General features: G+C 57.4%; 2 protein-coding genes across 2 annotated transcripts in view; one reads left to right on the top strand and one right to left on the bottom strand.

The window, feature by feature from the left end:
- Lmf1 (lipase maturation factor 1) overlaps nt 1–9,832 on the bottom strand; it is a 61,127-nt gene extending 51,295 nt beyond the window's left edge. The window contains exons 1-2 of the mRNA XM_027940798.3: nt 9,628–9,832; nt 3,278–3,587 (exon numbers count right to left, since the gene is read on the bottom strand). Coding sequence (XP_027796599.2) covers nt 3,278–3,587; nt 9,628–9,808 — 491 coding nt within the window. The 5' untranslated portion in view covers nt 9,809–9,832. The remainder of the gene's footprint in view (nt 1–3,277; nt 3,588–9,627) is intronic.
- An 8,940-nt stretch (nt 9,833–18,772) lies between these two features.
- Nucleotides 18,773–23,063, top strand: Sox8 (SRY-box transcription factor 8). The gene is made up of 3 exons (XM_027940361.2): nt 18,773–19,306; nt 20,593–20,825; nt 21,610–23,063. The coding sequence occupies exons 1-3, from the start codon at nt 18,885–18,887 to the stop codon at nt 22,353–22,355; spliced, it is 1,401 nt and encodes a 466-aa protein (XP_027796162.1). The 5' UTR covers nt 18,773–18,884; the 3' UTR covers nt 22,356–23,063.
- Nucleotides 23,064–25,076: the final 2,013 nt, after the last annotated feature.

Genomic DNA, 25,076 nt, shown 5'->3' with positions numbered 1-25,076 from the left:
CAGTTACAATTAGGCGACCAGAGCTGGGGCACATGGCTTTAGGAAAGCCACAATCTTTTTCCCTAGTGGCACTGAGATGCTCTACCTGGAGTCACGTCACATCGGGGCCCTTTTTATATTTTGAGACAGGGTCTCACTGAGCTTCCCAGGCTGGCCTGGAACTTGTGATGCCCCTGCTTCAGGCTCTGCGACCTCTGGGATGGCAGGCGTGTACCAAGGCACCTGGCAAGAAAGGCCAGTTTTGATCGGGGTTGGATTGTTCTTTAAAATCACTTAAAAGTTTATGTAGTCAAAGTTATTAAACTTTTCTCTGTCTTATGCCTCCAATCCTAAATGTTTACCTTCCTAGCCTGGACACCCAGGGTACAAAGCAAGTATATGTCAGTCCATGCTGATAAAACCAATGGCTGAGCAGATCCAGGGGGACCAGAGGCAGCGCCCCGTGCAGAGTCTTGCTATGGGGTCCTGCCCTGGGCACGGGAGGACAGGGGAAAGTCACCTGCTGGGTACATGCAGGCGCCTCCCGAGTCTCCCTCCCAAGCCCAGCTCCTGTCCAGCCATGGGGAACCACAGGCCAGTCCCAGTAGAGGGGCTCCCCAAACCATCCCAGCATCAGAAACAAGGGAAGTTTGAGAAGAACCTCAGAGCCTATGTGTCCCCTGGGGTCCTGGATGGGGTCCCAGGCCAGGAAAACCAGGGAGATGTGAATCAAGTGGACATCAGTTCCCACAAGTATGTCCACACTGATACAAGACACGAGTGAGGGGGAAGGGGGATGCTTTCACAAAACTCTGGATCCAAAACTGCTCTGGCAACATCAGGGGGTCGAACAGCCTCTTGTTCCCTGTAGGAAACGCAGAGCGGCGTCCAGGGAGCCACCAGGGAGGCACATCCCATGATGACACTCAGCAGCTGCAGCAGGTTCCAGAGGCTGACAGCCAATGCTCCCTCCTGAGGTGGGGCTTGGTCACGGGCCCTGGTCTAACCAGGGAGGTGACAGGTCACAATGAGAGGGGACAGGACAGGACTCCAAGGGGAGCACTGGCAGCTCACAGCACAGCAGGGAGACAGGTCAAGCCAGCCGTGATAGGCGCTGTTCCTAACAGTGGCACGCTAGATGAATGGACACATCTTTCCACTACCCGTGCTTGGTCCCAGGCAGCAGCCACTCTTGGGGGAGCATGATGTGTACCTGCCAGGGCCACAGCTACCAGCGTGCACATTGTCTGAGTGGCCCAGACCCAAATGAATGCTCTTTTCTTCAACAAAATCAGTGAGGCATGAAGGAACCAACTGTCTGACTGCTGTCCTGGCCCTCAGGACAGCCTCTCTGCCTGGCAGGTCCAGCCTCCCTTGCACAGCCCCAGGCTGCTTTCCCCTAGCACAGCTACCCTAAACTGCCACCGTCGGGGAAGCCAGGGTCCAGGCTGCAGGGAGGGCATCTCTCATTTCAACATATCCACAGGAGGGGACAGAACCTCTTTCCAAATAAAAAAAAACACAAAACTGTTCTTGGCCATAAGTCCTCAAGTGGTTTTCAAACATTTAAACTTCCACAAGTCCTCAAGGTGGTTTCCAAACATTTAAATGTTGAGTGGATCTTTCCTGACCAAAACATCACAGATCAGTAAAAAGCACCTTTCAAAGCAAAACAGCACACTCCCCTGGCTGAGGACTCCCCAAGGCCCTAGGCACTCACAGGACGAGAGAGTCGCCAACGTGTACACCACAGGGGCTCCTGGCTGTTTTGGTTTTTTTTTAACTCCAATTGCTGCAATCAGGCACAGCTACCTGAAGTTCTCCCTCCTCTGGTTTGGATTAAAATCATGATGTCTCAGTCACAGCAGCCTCCAGGATGTCACAGAAAAATGCAGCCAGAATCACCATATGCTTGTCAACTGTCACCACCAGAAGACAGGAAAGGTCAGTCACCTAGTAGGCAGCAGCCTGGGATCCTGCCTGGGGAAAGCAGATGGGCAAGGCAAGCTACCCTCAGCTCACAGTACTCTGCACACAGATGTCCACCTGGGGCAGCCAGAGGGCCTGGACAGGGTAGGCAGCTGCTGGACTGTGCATCCACCAAGGGGCTGTATGAGAACCTGTGTCCATCCTCACCCTTCAATCAAAAACGTGACAGATCAGATTAAGTCCTGTCCAGGAAATAACAGTTTCCATATGTATGCACTGTGACACGTCCCTGGCCACTCGGTGACCCCTGAGAAGGTCTAATAAAGCATGCCTGGGCCAGAGCCACAGCTGCAATAAGCCCCTTGGTTCTCCTTTGGACAGTACACAGCTTAGCATCCTGATCTGCACGGCTTGTGGACAAACTAGAATGGCCCCAAGTTCCTTCACTAGAGGACAGAGCTCTGGCCAGTGTGGCAACGTGGCACGTGGACACCAGGCCCGTGGCAAGCAGCAGGGGCCATGGCTGCTCTTCTGCAGTCTGGCTCAGGAGGGCTGCCTTCAAGCCTGAGGCTGGTGCCAGTCATATATATCCCAGCCTGCAAAGTCTTTGACACACCCACAGGGCACAGGGGCCAGAAAAGCCCATGATGAGAGGGGAGGCCCAGACCCTGGGCAGGAGCTTGGAGTATACCAAGATAACCTGGCAAAGTCACAGGGAAGTTGCCAAGTCAGCTCTGCAGATGGCCCCCAGTGCCAAATCCCACAGCTCCTAATGGAACACTGCAAGGAGCCCCAGAAGTCCTCCACAGCCTACATCTCTACACAGGTGCCCAGGTCTACCTCCCACATGTCCAGGAGACACTGTCCCACACTCAGAGCTGCCTGTCCATCTGTGGTCCACAGGACTTCGGCTTTTACAAGTCCAGTGCCCCCATCTCCACAGTTCCAGAACCCACACTAGGATCAGGGACAGGGCCAATCTGTGATCCCAACAGTGCCTGCTGCTGGCTGTGTGGCTCCTTTAGAGCAGGGAGGGGAGGAAGGAGGACGCCTTGGGCCAGGCCTGTCCCTCAGCACACGTGCAGCAGCCCACCAGCGACTCTGCCTCCACATCTCCCATCTGCCATGGCTCAAGCAGGCAGGAAATGTAGTCCCAAGTAGGGACATGCCTTTACAAGCAGAAAGGCCCTGCCCAGTGGCAATCGGCAGCCCCTACCACCTCCTAAGTGACCATGACGCTCCTCTGGGTTGATTTAAGAAGACTCATGCCCCCTCCAGGTACCAAGAGCCCTGAGGAGTATGTGCAGGGTGCTCCATCCACTTGGTGTAGTAACAGGCCTGGCAATGCCTGTGCCCTAGCTCTACTCACCAGACTTGTCCCACGTTGACCAAGGACAGGTAGAGACCCCAGAGAGCAGCCATGAGGATCATGTTGGCACAGCCAGTTATCAGGACAAAGCTCGAGATGCCCAGTCCAAGCAGAGCCAGCAGGTCCAGGTTGAAGTCCATGTTTGACCAGTCCAGCAGCCAGATGATGGTGGGCGCATAGCTCCAGGCATCCCAGGCACCCTGCTCCCGGAAGTACTGCTGCACGCTCTTCAGGTATGCCCTGCAGGGCAGCAGGCCTCGGTCACCAATCAGCTGCTTGTTCTGTTGCAAAGCCACCAGGAATGCCACGGCTGGGAGAAAAAGGCCACACACAGGGATGTGAGTGGGAGCAAGCCCTGGAAGCACGGCTTCTAACTGCCCCAGTGCCTGTCAGCAGGGTGACCCCACAGAGCTGAAGGCTGCACTACTACTCACATGGAAGCCCAGCTACCTCAACTTGAACCCCAAGTCAGAGTTCATCCCCAGAGACCACACCTTCACGGCAGCACTCATAGCCTCAGACCCCAGGTTATATGACTGGAAAGAACCTTGCTGCTTTGGTACCGTGAGAGAGAGCCCACGCCTGTCCACCTAGGGAGGAGAGGACCAGGCCAGTCAGTACTGTGAGGTACAGCCCATGCCTGTCCACTCAGGGAGGAGAGGACCAGGCTGGTCAGTACTGTGAGGGACAGCCCATGCCCTGTACACCCAGGGAGGAGAGGACCAGGTCAGGGCCAGCGCATACCAGGAAACATGATTTGGTCTCACCAATTTGATGATTTCAGAGACTGATTCCAAGGCAAGAAGCACAGGGAACTTCCTATTGAGGGACAGGCCATGCCTGTCCAAGCAGGGAGGAAAGGACTAGGCCAGTCAGTACTGTGAGGGACAGGCCATGCCCATCCACCCATGGAGGAGAAGACCATGCAAGCACTGAGAAGCTGTTGAAAAAGCAACAAAACCAAAAGCCAGCTCCCTGGAAACATCTGTAGGAAGACTGCCCAGCCAGGAGAGGACAGAGGCACCCAGGGGCCAGTGGGACACTGCTTGCAAGAGAAGAGACATTCTAGTGTGCACACGATGGCCTGGTTCCATACAAACAGCTCTTCCCGCCTCATCAGGCTTCTGACACCTTTATCCACCCAGAAGAGCTGGGGCTCCTTGAAGAGGTGGCAGACTCCAGGGCTGGGCAGGGAACAGAAGTGGGGCTACGGCATTCTGTGGGTTAAACAGGTGGAGGCACCTGGACAAACAGGTGGAGGCATGCCAGGGTGCAAGGAACAACCCACAGGGACCACCAGTAGCCATAGCTGGGCAATCTAAGCAGCATAGTCATCTTGCGGAAGCAAAAGCCCGGTGCAGACTGGACATGGAGTCCAAGGTGCACAGAGGATTGGTTACAAACAGTTGTGAGAAGACGCAGCCCTCCTTTCAGAGGATTCCAGAGTCCCTAGACACCCTCTCCTGGAGATGCTGTGGATCCCTCCTCCCCTGGGCCTGGGCTCAGGGACTGGTTGCCCAAGACAGAGTAGGCAGAAAGTGCAGTTAGGCAGAGGGGACAAGCAGCAGCCACATCATAACCAGGTGACCCGTGTAGGTATCACAAGAAGGGCCCCGCTCAGTGGTAAGATCTTCTCCAAACCCACTGCCCCAGTGGATCATGAGAAAACATCAGACAGAACCAACTTGAGACCCAACTTGAGGGATGTTCTGTAGAATACACATCGAGGAATCTGCACTGTCAAGGTCATGAGAAAGCAGGGCTGACACCGTGGGGGGGTCCCTAGATGGGGTCCTGAGCTTTAGTGAAAAATCCATAGTGCACAGTTTGACTAATAGTTAAAAAATATTTAAAAAGTAAATGTTTCTTAAAAATCCACCAAATGCAATTCAGCAAGAAGACCCTGAGCCCTGCCTCCCTCCTGACTGAGGGAGGAGCTGACCAGCAGAAACAGCACAGGGTCCAGGGGCTACCAAGGGAGAAACCATGCTGAGGGCTCCCCAGGCCTTCCCCCGTACCCTGCTCCCCACTGCTCCTGCCTGTAGCACTGGGCAGGAGTGGCCTGAGTCTACCTGCCACTGCCCTTCCCAGCAACCTGGAGGACACACCACAGCCCAGCAGCCACACCCAAATGTGCCGCATCAGCTTCCAAGAGGGCCCAGGCCAGGTGCATGTGCACCCAGGCATTGTCTGTAGGTGAAGGGCAGGTGCCTGGCTTTGCGTCACTGGCAGGAGCTCCTTCCACAGAGGGCCCAACCAGCCAGGGCTGAAGCACTGGGCAGCTCCTCCCAACAGCACACTGGGAACTCCAGCGCATACCAGGAAACATGATTTGATCTCACCAATTTGATGATTTCAGAGACTGATTCCAAAGCAAGAAGCAAAGGGAACTTCCTATTAATCAGAAACAATGAAGACAGACTGGGCTTAAGTTTCACAGGAAAACAGCCTCTCTCCACGTCAACCCAAGTCAGAGAAACATAAACGGAGAAAGGAACCCGTGTTGTTTCAAAGCACCACAGGATCTCACAGTGAAACCAACCACCAACATGTGAAGAAAGATGGGAGCAGGAAATGCCAGGTGGCCCAAGGAGGCCTCGTCCAGGAGGACTGGCAGGTCGGCAGAAGCCACTCACCCTTGCACTGGGGCTGAGATACAGCTCAGTGGCAGAGCACGTGGGAGGCCCTGGGTTCAATTCCCAGCACTCTACAGGAAAAGTTTTCTTTATGCTGTCCCTCTCAGATGACCTGCTCTAATGTTAGGACAGACCTTCCCGACACACTTCCCACTAGCTGCTCTTCACAACGCCTCTATGTTCTTCTTTACAGTTATGTGGCTATGCGCTGGCCCCTGCTCAGAGGTAGGCGCGTGCTTTCTGACACCGCAAGTGCCACGGAGGAGCCTAGAAGCCGTGGAAGCCACGCAGCACATGCCCCCCACCCCCAGGCCTGGGGAGGAGGAACAGCACCTGCCTCCTGAGGACTCACATAGCAGACTCAGCAAGCAAGACCAGGGATACTTTTGGTTCCACTTTTCTCTTAAATTTTCCAAAGAAACGCTAAAGTTCAGCAAACAAGGTGGTCTCAGGCCCGCCAGATTTCCCTTAGTAGAGGGCTGACAAGCCCTGGCTCTGCCCAGTGCTATGTAGACTCACCTCACCTGCTGTGGAGTCGTCTGCCCCACACGACAGGACACCAGAGCAGCTGCCCAGGATGCACCTGACAGGCTTCCCGCACACTGCATTCCCCAGGGCAGTGCAGCAGGCAGGCAAACCCACGCACACTGCATCTGGCCCCAGCCAGGCCTGGAGCCTTTACACCAGGTTTTTAAAGAAATCTTACCCACATGAGTCTTGCACATGGGTGCAACTATCCTTAGCAGGGGGACAGTCCACCTGAGTCCAGCCCAGGGAACACGAGTGTGTATCTAGCCTCTGCACAGCACCTGGCAGCAGGGTGAGGCCATGCATCCTCCCGCCTCCAGGCAGCCTTAGCAAACACCGCACTGCCACAGGTTCCAGGAGTCCACGGCAGGGGTTTCAGAGGCTCTGCACTGGTCATTTCCTCAACATCCTCTCATGGGGTGCTTTAAAGAATCCCTTACTCGGGCTGGGATGTGACTCAAGCGGTAGCGTGCTTGCCTGGCATGTGTGGGGCCCTGGGTTCGATCCTCAACACCTCATAAAAATAAAATAAAGATATTGTGTCCACCTAAAACTAAATAATATTTTAAAAAAAAAAGAATCCCTTACTGCTTGGAGCCACTGCACAAAGGGACCTTAGTACTTCTGTTTAATTTCTAGAGTGGGCAACGGCATGACAGCTCTGTGCTCAGCTGGTGAGCAGGCAGCCACAGACCCTCCTGCCATGCCCCAGGAAGGCTCTGGGGGGTCTCTGCCAGCTTCCCTCTTCCTCAGAGAACAACAGGTCACATTTTTTGATGCAATGACCATTGGTAGGGGGCAGTGTCTCAGGGAAGCCCACATTGCCCTGTGACCCTGAATGCAATGCCCACTCTCAGGCTGTTTCCTCATTGCACTTGGGGACCGCAACAGTGGGTGCCATTTCATACTCCAGAGTACCCGATCCCATGACTTGGGCTGCAAAATCCCATCACAGGAAAACAGCAATCTGGGTCCAGGGGTGCCCACCACCTCCTCCAAAGCCTCAATCCTTCCAGGGAATCTTCACTACCCAGGTGTAAACCTGGTGCTCAGGACACTGTGCTGTGATGGGGAGTGGTGCAGGGACAGGCCTCCAGGGACCATCACACTCATGGTGACTCACAGCCAGGACTGACGGTGCCCTTCGCTGTCCCCCAGAGATGATGGCGAACCCAGTGAATGCACCGTGAAGCACTGTGGGCTGCAAGTGTGGTGCTTGCAGCACCACAAGCATTCTCAGGGCAAGTCCACATACTACAGTGACAGGGACCTGGGTGGCCTGGCCTCAGCTCCAGCATATGCCCAGCAGCTGGCCCCATGCACTCAGATCTGGGTAGAACTCACCCCTAGCACCTACACACGCCAGCACTCCACAAATAAACACCATGCCCCTGTTGGAGGCACCGGGAAGGCAGAGCACTGCCGCCGGCCTCCAGCTGGCTGCGCGGCTTCACTGGCAAGCAACTGTCCTGTTCTTCCTCAGCAGGTCTCCTCACCCAAAGCACCTTTGTCATGTGCCTCGTAAGACGCTGTGCATGAGGCCAAGCCTCCCTAAATTCAATGCCTCTCAACAGGAGGCTTCCCATAGAACACACATGGTTATGTTTGATCACATATCCTTCAGTAGCTGGAAGTATCGCAAGACTCAACATTCCAGTGAAATATCTGGAGAAGTCCTATAGCACCTTGGAAGAGCCCTGGGATCCCGAGAGACAGTGTGATGCAGTGCCAGTGAGATCCAGGACCTCCTAGAAAGAGCCCTTGCAGGAGGACTGCCCACTTGCCCACAACTCTCAGCCAGAAAACCACAACCCTAAAGACAGAAAACTGGTTCTCCCTAGATGCACTTACTCACAAGGTAGAAAAGAAATGCACGGATCACAGCAAATTGCTAGGCACCAGATTGAAAATATTTGCTCCTTTTTGTGGTTTACAGTGGTTCCCTCCGAAGTAAACAGAGACCAAAAGCTCCACTGGCTCACGTGGAAACCCGAGCCCCAACTTACAGATCTGTGCTGGAGGCTCCCCTGCTTCATGCTAGTGAGGTCTCACAAATGCACTTTTAGGTTGGTCCTGTCTCTGTGTCCCTGCAAACTTTCAGAATGACTCCTTAGTACTCTGCAGGATGAGGCAACCCCGAGCATGGCTATTTTCCACAGTAGCTTAAAGAGAGACTGAGTGGAAGTTCACACTGGCAACCCCAGTGACTACTGGGCAGGGCCCCAGCTCTCCTCTGCACTCACACAAAACCCAAAGTGGACCTGGCTCCTCCGCAAGCCAGCTTCAGCAACTCCTTCCACGTGTGAGGAAATGAAGCAGAGACGCTCTATACCCACCATGGAAAGCCATGCCTAGGTAGGGCCAGGACAGCCCCTCTGGAACTAAGGGTGACTGCCCTAGCCCAGCAGGGCTGTCCAGGCTCGGCCTTCTCACGGCCTTCAGGCTTACGGGGGACTCTGTTTGGTCTTCCTTATCAACAGGCTGGGCCACATGCTCAGAGAACCATACCCTCAAACCAAAATTCAGGGTTTTTGGGGACCCAAGTGGGAAGTATTTGGGATTGGCAGCTGCCCCATCCCCAGCAGGGCGGGGCATGAGTGGCAACAGAAGGCAAAGGTGACCATGTCGAAGTTACCAGCTAAAAGCCCTTGTCCTCCCCTAACCCCTAGGGCAGCACCGCTGAGACCCTACACAGGGAAAAGGAAACACAACTTCATACAATCTCAAGGAAAATCTAGGCACACACACCGGTAGCCTAATGAGGGTCCAGTCTCGCAGGAAGGTGCAGGACACCGGGAGAAGAAATAGACTTCCCTACAGGGGCGAAGCGGACTCAAGCAGGGGAGAGATTCCCTTGTAGGTATAGGATGGGCTCCAGTGCGAGGGGGATTTGGGGGACCGAGCGGGCTCGTGCAGGAGCGGGGCGCGGGCTCCCGTGCAGGGGGCGGAGCCAGCGGACGGGGGGCGGAGCCGACGGACGTGGGTGGGGAGGACAAACGGGGGGGGGGGACGGGGGAGGGGCGGTGAGCTCCCTCGTAAGGGCGGGAGGAGCGGGTGCTCACGCAGGGGCGGGGCGGGCTCCGGCGGAGGGGCGGAGCGAGCGGGAGAAGGGGGCGCGTGTCCACGGGCGCGGGCTCCCGCGCAGGGGCGGGGCGCGGGCGGCTTCTTGCGCCGCCAGGCACTTACAGTAGACGAAAGCGAGGGCCCTCAGGAGCACGATTCTGGTCAGCCAGAAGGTGCCGGTGCGCAGGCGGGTGGAGCAGCCAGCGTCATCGCGTCCTGGTGCGGGCGGCGACCCAGGCTCTGGGCCCGAGCCCCCGATCTTCCGCCTCCTCAGTGACCCCTCGGGCGCAGCCATTGCTGCCATCTCAGCGCCTGCGCGGGGAGGACGGATCGCAGAGACCACGCCCTGGCCACGCCCACTGTCTGGTGGGTCTTGCCCACGCGCGGGCAGGCACCCTACCTCCGCAAGCTTCGGGGGCGTTGCGCTGGGAGGGCCCAGGGGCCGCTCGGGATTCCTTCACTCCTTGGTTCGTTCCGCCAGCCGGTGTTGCGAAAGTCCCGGGCGCTGGCCTTCTAGGGAAGAAGCGCGATGGAGGCGAATGGAAAGTGCGTCCTGCGCTCCCTGCGGTGTGGATCCGGTGCCTGCACAGGGGAGGCCGGGCCGCGAGGATCGCGGGGTGCAGGCGCCTCCTTTTTGCTTTCCGCGGAGGAAGCTGGGCAGCCGACGCAATTGGTGGGGTACAGAGTGGGCAGGGCCGACTCCAGCTTCCTAGCCCACCCGAAATTCCATGGGGGTGTCTGCACAGCCATCTAAGCTCCTACTAGATAGGCAACGTTCCTACAGGCTTTGAGCAAAGAGGGACCATCGAGGACTCAGAGGAGGGAAGAACTTATCACCGACCAGAGCAGGACCCCACGAAAGCTAGCAACTCTGCTTCTGATAGTAGAAGCCATTCAGTCGCTGTTCGGGGGGGTGTTGCTCTGAGACTGTGGATCGGTGAATCAGGCATTCCTGAGACTTCTCAGAGGGAAGATGCGCGCAGGACAGTGGGCACAACCCTAGGTGAACTGCAGGGCTCTTGGGAAGCAATCAGAGAGGTGTGGGGTTTTCCCTCTTCATTCGTTAGCACTCTTTACATACTAAAGGTCCTATTTCTTTGTGTATATTGCAAATGTTTTTCTTGGTTCTATTTGGTATTACATCTTCTTGTCTTTAGTTTCTGAATTTTGCACTCAGTGTTTTGACATATAAATTATCAATGCTTGCACCGTCAAATGATCCGGATTTTGTGTCTGTCTATACCTTCGCCCACCTGCAGTGCAAGCATCATGAGGGGTTGTCTGTGGACAGTTGCCCCTCTCCAAGTTAAGCCAGATGGGTAACTGCTGGGACTCCTCCCCAAACCCAACCCCAGCCTTCCCCTGTTGCTGGGGTAACAGCACTGATGTACATCTTATATAAGTTTTTCAAAGCTTGCCTTTATTTTTTCTGAGAGACCCTCCCTCAGGAGCCCAGCTGTGAAGTGTGACCTATAACAGATGTTGCAGTGGGTGGCACAGACACCTGCCACATCCTGTTGTGCTTCCAGCAGGGCAGCAACATGTGCCCAAGGTCTCCAAGTTTGGGGACTGGAGGAACAGTTCTTCATGGGAGCCCTTGCCCTGCACCTTTCTTCCTTGCTGTCTGGATGCCAGACACGGGATGGATAGCACTGCTGTTTGGGAAGGACAGACAAAGCCTGCAGAGCTTCTCCAGGTCCCAGTCTGGAGACCAGAGCTGCACTGGACGGAAGGCGAGGCAGGGCAGCTCTGCCATCAGGTGTGACCCTGGGTGCTGCCTTTCAGGTGGGGACAGTTCTCACAAAGGGCTCTTTTGTGCTCAGCTTCCCCTTGCTGGGGCTGCATTGTCCTCCCTTCAGAAGGGCACAATGGGGCATTGTGCAGAGCAGAAAAGGGCCCCTTGTTCTGGCATCCAGCTCTCGGGCTCAGCTGGCTCCGTGCTCCCTCTCTGGATTTGCCCAGGGTGGGTGAGGCCAGCGGAAGGGTCTGCTGGGAGCTTGCGTCCTCTGCAGATCGAGTTTCCTGCTGGGTCTGTCTTCCCAGGAGGCTGTCTGGAACTGGCTCAAGCACAGGTCACTCAGGGCAGAGCTCCCCCAAGGAGTGGCCGGCTGATTACTGAGATCTCACCCATTTCAACCTGAATTTAATTGAAACTGCACTATGGTACTTTTTGCCCATAAAGGAGAACAACATTCTGACGTGTGCTACCACATGGGTGAAACTTGAAAACATCAAGCTAAGTGAGAAGAGAAGCACAAGCTGTGTGATTCCTCTTGCAGGAATTCTCCAGAATGGGAAACTCCAAGGGAAAAGAAGGTAGCCCAGAGGTCGTCTGGGCTGGGAGGGGGAAGGGGTGTGAGTCTTGGTGGGTGTGGGTTTCCAGATAGAGGCTGGATGTGCAGCATTGTGAATGTATGAAGAGCCATTTACAGTGGTTAATTTCATGCTGTGTAAATTTCACCTCAGTTTTAAAAGTAAAAGAGCAAGGCACTTTTTTTAAAAAGTAAAAGTAAAAGGGAGGCTAAAGGAAGAAAATCATAAGTTCAAGGCCACCTTCAGGGACTTAGCAAGACCCCTGTCTCAAATAAAAAGGATGTGGATATAGCTTATAGGCAGAGCACTCCTGAGTTCAAGCCCCAGTACTACAAAGTAAACACATAAAAAATTTAAAAATAAAACAACAAAGAATGTCCTCAAAGTAGTTTCACAATCACCTGGAAGGCTTTGCTTTTGTTGGTGGGGGAAAGTCCACAAAACTCAACCTATTTCTCTGTTAAGGAGCATCTGGTTTAAGGTACAGCTGTCTTAGGCCTAAGAAGTTGCCCCACATCAAAAATAAAACCTCTGCAGATCCAGACTCAGCTGCGTGGCTGAGGCTGGCTCTGGCACAGAGGGGGGGCTGCAGGCCAGGTGGAATCCCCTGGGGTGCTGTCCTGCACCCTGCAGGCCACCTGCAGGCCAAGCTCTGCCTTGAGGCAGGGGAGGGTCCTGGGCTTTACTTTCAAGCAAGAACTAGGAGGAAATGTAAAGCTGAGAGGAGAGGCCAGGGGGAGCTGAGATACTGGGGCTGCCCCAGGACTGTGGGAGGAAAAAAGCTGAGAAAGGGGAATGGGGAGGGAAGGGCCCCAGAGGAGCTGCCAGAACCTGACTGAGCTGGTTGGCATCAGGGGACCACAGCCCGCCTGACCCAGGTGGGCCCTGTGCCCCAGCCACCCACAGCCTCCTCCAGGGCAGCCCCCGGGACGAGGCACACAGCCCAAGGCTGGCCACACTCCCAGCAGCTGCGCAGCGGCTTCACAGAGGAATGAGCCCTCTGTCAGCACCTCGTCCAGCTGTCCCCGGGCACCCCAGCCTGGCAGCCCCCACCGCATCAGGGCCATTGTCCCTGACATGTGGTTGCAGCTGTCTCTGGCACCCACAAGAACCCAGCTTGGGCCCAAGTCTAATCGTGCACCCCTCATTTACCCCAATTTTTCACGTCTTGAAGTCTGTTTGCGGGAAGGGAGCAGGACCCGTCGATACTAACATCTGTTGTCTTCTCTAGGAGGGGTGGTCAGTTTGGGCTGATCCCACCCTGACTGTCCAGCGGCCAAACCCCCGTGGGAGGCTGGCAGGTGCGGGTGGGGGCAAGCAAGCAGGTGCTGTGCCATTTGCTGACCGTGACTCCCGCGGCTGTTCTGCTTGGCTCGGAGGTCTCCTCTTGCGCGTCCCTGCTCCCCCTGCACCCTGGGAGATGTGGCCCTGAGTGCCCTGCAAGCTGGTGAGCCACAGCTCTCGGCAGCATGGAAAGCTAAGCTTCTCCATGCAGCTGCGTCCCAGCGACATAGCCCTGTGCCAAATGCCCTAGTCCTTTTCTTCTACTTGGAATTATATTCTGGATTGGAAGAAATCTTGGAAACTGCCTAGCCTGTGGGCTGGACTGGTCACTCCGCTGGTCATCAGTTACCCCAGTAGTGCTGCCTAACAAATAGCCTTTTAAACCACCAGGCATGTGTTGTGGGCAGGGCCACCCAATGTCGGGCCCTGTGGTCCTAGGCTCGGAGGCACAGCCAATTTTCTGTGCTTATGACCCTATCAGGGCCTTCAGAAGTAAAGGTTCACCCAACGCTGGATTCTGCACCCCAGCACCCCCAGCCTGGCATAGCCGGGGAGCCATGTCATCCACGGACTCACTGCAGCACTTGACTAAAACCTCCTTCCCTCACTGTTTTCAGGAAGGAAGTGCTTGGGAGACAGAGAGAGCTTTTCATGGGTATGTTTAATTTGCCTTTGGCACTGATGGGTGTCTGGAACCTTCCATCTCAGCAGAGGAGGCCAGGACCAGAGCCAAACAGAACCCCTCTGACCAAGAAGAGATTTCTTTGTGATAGCTCTACTTCAAGCCACCTTTTGCCTTTGTAGTTGTACTTAAAACCAGCTCCACTTCAGGGGTCACAAACATGGACGTGATGGGCAAGAAGCCTCTTCAGGTTGGGAAGCTGGGCTTGGAAGGGTGGACACAGATTTCAGCCTCCTGTGGGCCCAGAAGGCTGCTTTTCTAAAGACTCCCCGTCAGTGTCCTGGCTCTCCTCTTGCACGTAGATGAGACGGCTGCTCCCAGGCCCGTGTGTCACTTCCCAGTGGAGCTCAGTGCCCAGGGGAGGGTGGCATGGAGCTAGTGAGGGTGAAGGGCAGAGTTCCAGTGGGCAAGGCCAGGTGGGCAGGCAACCAGAGTTCAGGGTAGCCAGGCACTGCAATGGAACAAGGCTGTGGGGGAACAAGCATGGAAGGGGTTTGGGGAAGAATACCAGGAACAGGGCTGGGGCTGGAGGCCCAGGTGTCTTGTATCAGACCAGACCCTTCTGGTACAAGGTGCAAACCCACTCCACCCCACATGATCAGGGATGGGCCTAGGAAGTGCAGAAGTCCCAAAGAAGTCCCTGCTTGAGTCCAAACACTAGCAACAGACTCTACTGCTTCTGGGGAAGGTGCTGCTGGCAGCTGGTTATAGTGCCAGGAGCGGGCAGGCTGCAGGGGGACCAGCTCCAGGAATAGGAGCCCAGGAAATGCTGCCCCTGCAGGGCCAAGAGGCAGGGATGTGGGCAGCTCTCTGTCACCTTCAGAGTGCGTGGAAGGATGGTGTGTGCCAGCTCTCAAGCTGGCGGAAGACGTCAGCTCCACCGAGGGACCCACTGTGGCCCCAACCAGAACTTTTGCTCCAACCAGCGTTCTCAGCATCCCTGAGACCACTAAATTAAGGGAAAGGGGACTAGCAAACAGCTTGGCCCAGAGCCCTGAATGTCTGTTATAGGGAGGCGGGACTCCTGGGGGGCACCAAGCAGGGCCCTCTGTGCCCCTCTGCTGCCTCTCTTCGACCCAGCAGCGCAGGCTGAGCTGCCTTTAGGAACCATAGCTCTGAGCAGTTCACCCCTCTCTGTTGCCTTGTTTCATTTCTGCCAGACCAGCAAGCAATTAAAAGCACCAATTAATCTCCAGTGCTGTGCTGGGACACAGTGCTGGCTGCTTCACAGGCCACTTTGGACGAAGGGGTCAAGGGAGGCCGAGGTCAGGGCTGTGGACAGAGGAGGACATGCCATCCTGGGGTTCACAGGCCCACTCCACCCTCCCTCAATGCTTTTCTTTTAAAGACAGCACAAGGACAAGTGGCCTCCATGACTTCAGGATGGCCAGGCAGACTGACAGGGAGAAGGGCAGTGGATGGTCAGCACAGTGGGTATCCTCCTCCCCATGGCATTCAGTCCACAGCTGGCCCTGCAGTTCCCAGCTCCATCTGCATGCAGGCCTCCCACAGGCAGCGTGGCAAGGGGGTCTCTCTATTCCTGGAAGAGCCCACCAGGCCAGGACAGGAACAGGGCTGGTGCTGGAGGCCCAGGTGTCTTGTATCAGACCAGACACACTTCTGGTGTAAAGTGTAAACCCACTCCACCCTGTGTGCCCCTGACTACATGGCCTATAAAAGTACTGGCCCAAAGCCGTGTTTAATCCATACACATGACCCACCTTAGCCATCTCCCTTTCTGGAAGCCATATCCCCCATTCCTGCCAGCCCAACCCTGGTTCTGGCAATTGCCAACGGTGTTCTGCTGGGGTTGTGGGTCCAGTGGCCATATTCCCTCAGCTTTCCCAGGTCCAGGGCCAGTAGTTCAGCAGTGGGTACCTAGTTCAAGTTCAGTCAGAGCCTCCCTCTGAAACCACACAGACCTCCAGACCAGGATGAGGTCATGTGGACAGGCCAGACCACAGAGGAGGCTGGACACAGGAAGAGCTAAGAGGAAGAGGGTGGGGTCCTACCAGGGCAACCAAGTATGGCCCATGAGGGATGGAGAGGTGGCTCAAGTAGTTGCCCCTTGAGGTATTTGGGGCTTTTTGTTTTTTTCTTTTTGCAGTACTGAGGATTGACTCAGGGATGCTCTATCACTGAGCTACCTCCCCAGGTCTTTTTATTTTTTGAGACAAGGTCTAAGCAAGTTGCTCAGGGTGACCTTGAACTTGTGATCTTCCTGCCTCAGCCTCCCAAGTCACTGTGATTACAGCCATGGCCATGGTGCCCAGCTTGCCTCTTGAAATTTAAGTCACCATGGCTCTCTCTGTTCTTGAAGGCCTGTGCTCTCTGCTGCCCCAGGGCCTTTGCACATGTTGCACCTTGGAAATGCCCTCTGCTTCTTTTCTTGAAATTGAAAGCTTCCATCAGCTGAACTGTCACCTCTCTAAGCCTTCTGGGACCACCCTTCTAAAGCCCACTCCCTGTGGGAGCATCTCACCCCTAGAGAGAAGCCTCTGCCTCCCCTCTCAACACCTGCATCTTCAGGGCAAGGGCTGTGTCGTGTGCCCCTGACTACATGGCCTATAAAAGTACTGGCCCAAAGCCGTGTTTAATCCGTATACATGACCCACCTTAGCCATCTCCCTTTCTGGAAGCCATATCCCAGTGTTCACTCAGCACCTGCCTGGTGGCTGAGGACAGGAACCCAAGTCAGCACTAATGGAGCTGGCATCTTCCTGAAAACATTGAGATGGCTGAGAGATGACCCTGGAAGGTGGACTTCAGGGCACCCCCCCCCCACCCCAACATGCAGGCAGACTGCACTGGGCCTGATCCTGGGCTGGCCAGGGCTAAGCCTCTCCCTGCCATCCTGGGGTGGCCTGCACATGCATGACAGGGGTTGCCCACCAGCACCCCCCCGTCAGTTCCCTGGGGGCCAGAGTGACCTGGGCCAGGCACTGGACTCCTGGGATCAGCCTCCTTTCCTTCAAGAGCCTCAGGAGTCACCTCATCATGACCTAAGGACTTGAGAAATGAGCCTGTGACGCCCCCTGGGGGGCCAGAGAGTGGCTGCCCTGCTCATCACAAGCATCTAACCCAAGCTCTGCTTTGTGCTTTCTTGGCAAAAGGGATCTCATCATTAAGACCTGTGACCCCAATAGCACCAGGCCAGGGAGGGGCAGATCTGAGCCCCCGAGCACAGAGGCTAAGAGGCAGCCTGGCTGGACCAGGATCATCCTCAGTACCTCTGATAGCTCCTCTTTTTGCATGAGTGACTCTCAGTCCAACGGTAAGTCCCACAGGTGCCCAGACAGAAGCCCTACCTGCACTCCACCCTCCCTCAGTGGTCTTCACCGATTGGGATGCTTCAAAGACCACAGAAAGGTAAGGAGGGAAGGAAAGCCACCACAGACTGGCAGGGAGGGGTCTTTCTTGACAGGGGGCAGAGGGAAGGGAGCCAGCTCCCCACCTGTGCTCAGAGGACCGAATCCCAATATGTGAAGGACAGCACTTGGCAGAGACGGTGCCTTCTCAGTCACCTCCTTGTTAGATGTCAGCCCTGGTGGTGGCAAGAACAGGTCCTGCAACCTTCAGGGTGCAAGCTGTAAGGTGTCCCAAAACAAGACTTCAGGGTTCCTCAGCCCAAGGAGACAAGGGCCAAGGCCTTCAGACTAGACTGGAGAGGTGGCTCCGGAGCCTGGAGGCTGGGGGGATGGTCTCCAGGGTGAGATGGTCTCTGGGTCTGGCAGCAACGGGATAGGAGGTGGCCCTGGACTGTCTCCCAAGGGCAGCTGAGTTGGTAAGGTGACTGGGGAGTGTGTACTTGTGCCCACCCTCAAGCCAGTGGGCTCTCCTTTGGGATTTTTTCCTTGCAATAAAGCAGCCATTTCTGCTGTCCTAGAAGGAAAAGGATCACTGCGATGTCACAGTTATGACCCTAGGGTCGAGGGCCTGGGACTGCGCAGTAGAACCAAGGGGGCCTTGCTTAGGGTCACCTGGGCTTCACAGGCCAGCTAGAAGGAGATGGCCTGCTTGGGGTGACAGACCGGCAGACCTGTCGCCTCCCTAGATTTTGGGAAAGGAATCCAAACCACCCTTGGGGACTGCCAGGCCTGGGGCCAGCTCGCGGGGGCGGGCTCAGGCGGGGCTCAGCACTCGCCTGGGAAATGTCCCCTCTCCGACCCCACTGTCACCCTGGCCCGCACACCCGCCCCCTCCCCTCCTCTCCAGGCGCCCTAGGCGCAGCGGCCTGGCGTGGCCTCCGCCTCCGCTGGACCACCCAGGCCCGCCCGCCCAGGGTCTGCACCCCCGCCCCGGGTCACGCCCGGAAGGCCCTGGGCCCCCGCGTCCGGCCGCCCCATCCGCCAGCGGCCCCAGGGACTTGACAGCGGCAGTGGTCAGTCGGCCCCTCCCAGAGCCCGCCCCTCTGGCTGCCGGGCTCCAGCAACCGCGCCCCCATCGCTGCCCCGGACGCTGCGGGCGACCCAGGTCCCCCGGCTCGGGGGCGCGCGCTACCTGGACCAGCCGGCGGATCCCGCCGTCGCGTGGCCCAGCGCCGAGGACCCAGGCTTCGGCGCCGGCAGCAGTTGTCCCCGCGCCACGAGGTGCAGGCGGGGCGTCCGGGCTCCAGACCCACCGTGAGCCTACGGCCGGGTCCCAGCGCCCCACTTCCTCTCGCGGCGTGGGACGCACTGAGCTGCACAGGACCAAGCGCCGCAGAGCCCCGCCCGCGCCCCTCTCCCCTCTGGGCTTCGGGGAACCGAGCAGGGGCGGGCAGGTCGCCGGCTGCGGGACGCGCGGGCCCACGTGGTGCGTCCTAGAGGGCGGGGGCCGCGGGCTTCTAGCGGGCGGGGCGTTCGGTCAGGCTCCGCCCTGGGGGGGGCCGCCCGCCAACCGCGGCCGGGCGGGGCGGGGCCTCGTGCTCGGCTTAAAGAAACTTGTTGCGGGTCGCGGAGCCAGGACTGAGCTGCGGCGGCGGCGGAGCCAGAGTGGGAACGGCGGCGGGGGACGAAGCCCGGGCCTCGCGCAGCGATCTTGGGTCCCGCCGCGGCCGTAGCGCAGGCGGGAGGCGGCCCGAGCGCTTTCCACAGCGTGCGTCGGTCCGCGCGCGGCCCCGATGCTGGACATGAGTGAGTCCCGCGCCCAGCCGCCCTGCAGCCCATCCGGCACCGCCAGCTCCATGTCGCACGTGGAGGACTCGGACTCGGATGCGCCTCCGTCTCCCGCGGGCTCCGAGGGCCTTGGCCGCGCGGCGGGCGCGGGGAGCGGCGGCCGAGGCGATGCAGCCGAGGCAGCGGACGAGCGCTTCCCGGCTTGCATCCGCGACGCGGTGTCGCAGGTGCTCAAGGGCTACGACTGGAGCCTGGTACCCATGCCCGTGCGTGGTGGCAACGGTGGAGCACTGAAGGCCAAGCCGCACGTGAAGCGGCCCATGAACGCCTTCATGGTGTGGGCGCAGGCGGCGCGCCGCAAGCTGGCGGACCAGTACCCGCACCTGCACAACGCCGAACTCAGCAAGACGCTGGGCAAGCTGTGGCGGTGAGTGCAGGGTCAGGCAAGGCGGGCAGGAGCGGGGATGTAGCGCAGTGGACAACCACTTCTTCGTGGGGGAGTGGAGGGGCTGGTGGAGTTGGTGGTCTGTTCCAGGCTCTGGCAGTGCCTCCTCCCGACGGTTCCATGGTGGGTCCAAAGGGGAAAATACCTTCTGGCCAGCCCAGACCAGTCATCAGGTGCAGGTCTGGAGGTGGGTGGAAGGCAGTGGCTGGTGTGGCAGTTCCCAATGCATCCTCCACTCCCAGGACACCCTGCCCTGGACTGTGACAGGCACCGTGAGTGGCCCAGCCCCATCAGGAGGCCTGTAATGCCCAGGGGCAGGCAGCCAGCTGGTATTGGAGGTGCCCCCTCCTGAGAAAGGGCTGAAACCCTGAGATTTCCCATGGAGAGGGAGCCAGAAAGGTCTGCTGGTTTTTGCAGTCCATGCTTCTCCCTTTCCCTAGCTACCTGTCCCAAAGCAAAGAAGGCAGGAGTGGATGAAGAGTGCAGGAAAGGCTTTGTGCACTCTTTGGCGTGCTCCAGCTGGGCGGGTGCAGAAGACAGGGAGGCAGCCGTGAAGGCTTGCTGCTTGGGACAGCCCACCCTGCTAAATGTCTTCTGCTTGGGCTTAAGATGGATGACTTTGGGTTTGGGGTTCTGGTTTCTGTTTCTTGCTCCTCACCTGACCACCAAGTGCTTTGTCTGTGGTTCCTGGCTTCTCCTTGGATCTGGGGCACAGTGTCAGGTACTCTGGACTGGATTGGACAGGATTCCCAGTTGGCACCCCTGAACCCTGCCCCACAGGCAGTTAGCCCTGGGGATGTGTTCTAAACACAGATGCTGGGCTTTGCCATTGCTTCTGGAAGGCTGGCCATGGAGGGACAGCAAACCCAGCTGAGTCCACGCCACCTGGATTTTTGTTCATAGTGTTTTTCTCAGCTAGGTCCTACCCATATCCTTAGAAAGCCCCAAAGGGAGGGATAAAACAGGCTTGGAAAGGGGGATATCAGAGGAGGAGGGTGGAGAGTTTGGGTCTTATTCCTCTGACCACAGTAAGCACACAGACCTGACCCAACGGGCCCCCCAGGCTCCTAGTGGGGAGTGCTGCCTGCTTGGAGCCTGGGAGGTGTGAATGCATGGCAGGGTTCCCTGGTGGAGGGAGGCCTGGTCCGGTGCCCCAGCCTGTTTCCTGGCCATGTCTCACCCAGCCCACTTCCCGGTGGTGTGCGTGCGGGCTGGCTGCACCGTGGCGGCACCAGGCCCCGCGGCCAGCCCTGCTGTGTGCTCTGCAGCTTGCTGACCGAGAGCGAGAAGCGTCCCTTTGTGGAGGAGGCCGAGCGGCTCCGGGTCCAGCACAAGAAGGACCACCCAGACTACAAGTACCAGCCACGGCGGAGGAAGAGCATGAAGACGGGCCAGAGCGACTCTGACTCGGGGGCCGAGCTGGGCCACCACCCTGGTGGCACCATGTACAAGGCTGATGCGGGCCTCCATGGTGACACACACCACCACGGTGACCACACAGGTGGGCTCCAGGTCCCTGAGCATCTGACCTCCTGGGGGAAAGCAACAGTGGGCCTGAGCCCCGGGGAGGGGCTTACCGCAGGGTAGGCAGGCGCCTATCAGAGAGCCAACCTTCCTGGGTACCCTGGGAAAGCCCCCAAAGCCCCTGGTTGCAGCTGTTTCTGACACACTGGGGGGCCTAAGCCACAGGATTGCTGAGGGTCCAGCAGCTTTGCATGGCCAGTGCTCCCTGCAGACATCTCAGCTGGACCTACCCACACTCTCCGTGCTACAGTGTGAGCCGCTGGTTGCATGGGGTCAGCAGCACAGCTTTAAAATCAGGCTGAGGTAGTGGGGTCCCTGCAGCCAGGCAGCCTTGAGCCCTTGAGCGTCAGTTGGCTCTTGAGCGTCAGCTGGCCAGAGCCCTTGAGCGTCAGTTTGCTCAGCATGGATGGGAAGAACGGGTCTTGTATGTATCCACCTTGGTTGTGGGCACAGGGCCCAGCATTCTGCTAGTGGCCCATTATTGCTAGCTCTGGTGGGGCCAGGCCAGCCATCTTCCTCCCCATCTTGGTCTTTGGGGGGGGCCTTGGGTCTTCCTGTAGAACAGTGCTTAACGGAATTTTCTTTCCTGGGCCTGCCGAGGAGTGAGGTCTAGAACTGACTGCAGGAATTTCTGGGAAGTGTAAAGAAACAAAAACTCGTTGATTCCTACCTGCCGCCGCTCCCCTGGTGCTGGTGCCGGCCTCTGGCCCCGCCCCGCCCCACAGAAGGGGCATTCATCTACACTGTGCTCTCCTCCTCAGGCCAGACCCACGGGCCGCCCACCCCGCCCACCACTCCCAAGACAGACCTACACCACCCTGCTGGCGGGGGCAAGCAGGAGCTGAAGCCAGAAGGGCGCCGCCTGGTGGACAGCGGCCGCCAGAACATCGACTTCAGCAACGTGGACATCTCAGAGCTTAGCAGCGAGGTCATCAGCAATATGGACACCTTTGACGTCCATGAGTTCGACCAGTACCTGCCCCTCAATGGCCACTCGACCCTGCCTGCAGAGCCCAGCCAGGCTGCTGCTGCTGGCTCCTATGGGGGTACTTCCTACTCCCACTCTGGGGCTAGTGTCGGGGTGTCCCCTGTGTGGGCTCACAAGGGAGCCCCATCAGCCTCAGCGTCACCCACTGAGGCTGGACCCCCACGGCCGCACATCAAGACGGAGCAGCTGAGTCCAGGCCACTATGGTGACCAGCCACATGGCTCCCCAGGTCGCTCCGACTACAGCTCCTACAGCGCCCAGGCCAGCGTCACCAGTGCTGCCCCCGCCACAGCTGCCAGCTCCTTCGCAAGCGCGCAGTGTGACTACACCGACCTGCAGGCCTCCAACTACTACAGCCCCTATGCCGGCTACGCACCCAGCCTCTACCAGTACCCCTACTTCCACTCCTCCCGCCGGCCCTATGCCTCGCCGCTGCTCAACGGGCTCTCTGTGCCACCGGCCCACAGCCCCAGTGGCAACTGGGACCAGCCTGTGTACACCACCTTGACCAGGCCCTGAGGATGCTCATCACGGGGACTTGGCCGGGCCTCCGATGACCAAGTCCCTTGTTCCCCTGAAAGGCCTGTGCCAGCCAGCCAGCAGCAGGCAACGTGACCACAATCAGGTGCCTGTGGGGTCTGCGTGCAGGAAGCCAGGCACTGTCACAGGACGTCCCTTTGCCTCCACACTTCTGCCGACAGACATGGCTTTTTCCCATCTCGCTCTGAGCACGGATAGCCATTTGTCCAATGCCCCTTCTGTGAGGACCCGTAGACAGAGCGCCTGGCTGGGCACCTTGATGGATGGAATCAGCAGCCATGGAACCAAGGATAGGAGGGAAGGGGCCTGAGGTCTCTGGACTGTCCTACCTGGAGAGCCCCTTGGGACCACGGGATGTGTTCCTGCGGTGACCACGTGTCCTTGACACTCAGATATCGCCTGGGACTGACACAGATGGAGGCGTTCCTGGTAGTCACAGCTCTTCCCAGCAAGGTTTGGCTGTGACCAGCACTTCTCTTTTTGTGTTTAATTTTTTTTTCCAGTGATTTTTTATTTTTAAAGCTTAAACGTGTTTGTTTTCAAAGCTGTTAAGGATGTATTTATGTTCTGTATTATTTTATCTTTAATTAATGAAGTGATTTGTGCAGAGAGTAGAACTTAAGACGACAGGAAAGCCAGGAAGCTTTGCCGAGGGGGTGGGGGGGGAGGGAGGTGCAGTGCTTGGAGGCTTTGGGAGGCTGCCTGGGAGGCCCTGAGATGCAGAGGCCCATGAGGCCAGGGCTGAGGGAAGGAGGAAAGAGCTGCCTTGTGGGTCTGATCAAAGTCGATTGCCCTGGCTGGCATCAGGTCGGCTGGGAAGGGAGGACTTGGTCCTTGCCCGTGGCTGTGCCAAATGGTAGAAGACAGAAATTCCCTGAAAGTGAAAGAACAATCTTGGCTCTGAGGCCCTGGTGCCACCTACCAAGCTGTGAAACTAAACCTCCACTAAATGTCTCTGGGCTCCTAGTTGTAGAGACTGGTACTGATTCACCACCCGGCTTCTGCTGTGTGCCGAGCATATAACCGTCTACTTCATGGAAACTTGTGCCTTTGAAACTTTGTAAAGCCGAATACACCCGAGAAGTTGCTTCTTTTTACTTTTTCTACTTTTCCTACCTTTTTCTAGAAAAAAAAATAAAATGTGGGTTTTTTTTTTTTTTTTTTTTTTTTTGCATATCTCTTTCTGGGGGTGGGAACCGCAGCAAACTCATTTTTATGCCATCTATTTTTCAGTGTCAAGTTTGGAAAGACTTTTGCTGTCACTTGCCTGCTGCGTTCTGCTACTTTCTGACCAAGTTATGCTAACTTTTGTACAGATCGATTTCATAAAATTAAAAAAAAAATGCTTTTTATCTATGTGGGCCACGTCTTGTGGGTTGCTTTCCATAAGCCTGGGGCCTGAAGGTTCCTGGGCAGGGCATGAGGAGGTGATGTGTGGCCTGGAGCCCACCAGATTCCTCCAGAGCAGGGCAGCTCTGGGGTGAGCTGATAGGCTGGCTCCCTCCTGGAGCTTCCTGCGTGGGCAAAATGAGTCCAGATGGGGGGCGTTGGGACTGTTTGCTCCAGGCCCATGGGGCTGGTCTCTGGGTGCTGTGCAGTGCCCCACACTGACAGCATTTTCAGGGCTGGCTCAGAGCCAAACTGGGAACAAATAAAGGCTGCCCTGCAGGAGCTGGGCAGGATTGTCTGCCTGGAGGAGAGTTTCTGGGGAGAAAATGGTTGTGGGGAGTGACAGCAGCGGGGGCAGCAGGCCTCTTGCCAAGTCCCGGGTGCACACGGCTGCTCGGGGGCTTCTGGGCTGGCTGTGTCCAGCTGCGCATGCAGCTTCTTGAGGCTTCCAAGCCTGGGGGTGGGCACAGGCTTGTGCTTCCTCCAGGACCCCAGCATGGGAGGAAGCTGCAGCTGCAGGTCTAAGGGTAGCCCCAGTAGGAGACTCTCACCCCATCCCCAACATGCCCTACCGATGCCTCCCTCACCCCAGTGTGGAAACCCAGTCCAGGGCCTGCCAGGAGCAGTGTTCAGGAAGAGCTGCCCTGGTTTATGAGGGTCCCTGAGGTTGGGTATGGCAGGCCCCCAGGGTTGAAGGATCTGGGGAGGGGGCTGCCAGGTTCACGGATGGCTGCAGCCTTCACAGCCTGCTGCCTGTGTGGAACTGGCCCAGCCTGTCCTGTGTCCAGCCAAGGGCTGTCCAGGCCCATATGGCTCTCAAAGCTCCCGCATTGATGTCCCAGACCAAGGAGAGCCCCGGGCGTCCGGCTTGCGGACAAAGCTGTGAGGCCTTCACTGTGCTGGGATTTGCTTTGGGGCTTGCCAGGTTCCCAAGGGCTGTGCCGCCCTGCCAGTTTTGTTTGGACTTGGCAGGGCTCCTGCGTGTTAACTCCTGGGGGCCCGGGCCCTCTGTCTCACCAACCCAGGCTGGTGCCGCTGGGCCTCCTGAGGGTCTTCCTGGGGTCTTTGTGCTTCTGAGTTTCCCTAGGACCAGGACTCCTGGCCCCAGCACCTGTGCAGCCCACACCCTTGCCTGGGGCACAGAGATACTCCCTCCCCTTCCTGCATTTTATGCCTGCCCTCTCTGTCCTGTTTCCTGGGCAGCACAGGCAGTGGCTTTGTCCATCGTTCTCAGAGGCTGAGCCCAAGGCCAGGTGTCCCAGAAGTCTCCAGATGCTGGGCCCCAGTACTGCACCAAGGTTGTGGCCAGGG

Source organism: Marmota flaviventris, chromosome 19 (assembly GCF_047511675.1).
Source record: "Marmota flaviventris isolate mMarFla1 chromosome 19, mMarFla1.hap1, whole genome shotgun sequence".
NCBI classification, from domain to species: domain Eukaryota; kingdom Metazoa; phylum Chordata; class Mammalia; order Rodentia; family Sciuridae; genus Marmota; species Marmota flaviventris.
This window is presented reverse-complemented; position numbering and strand designations above follow the sequence as displayed.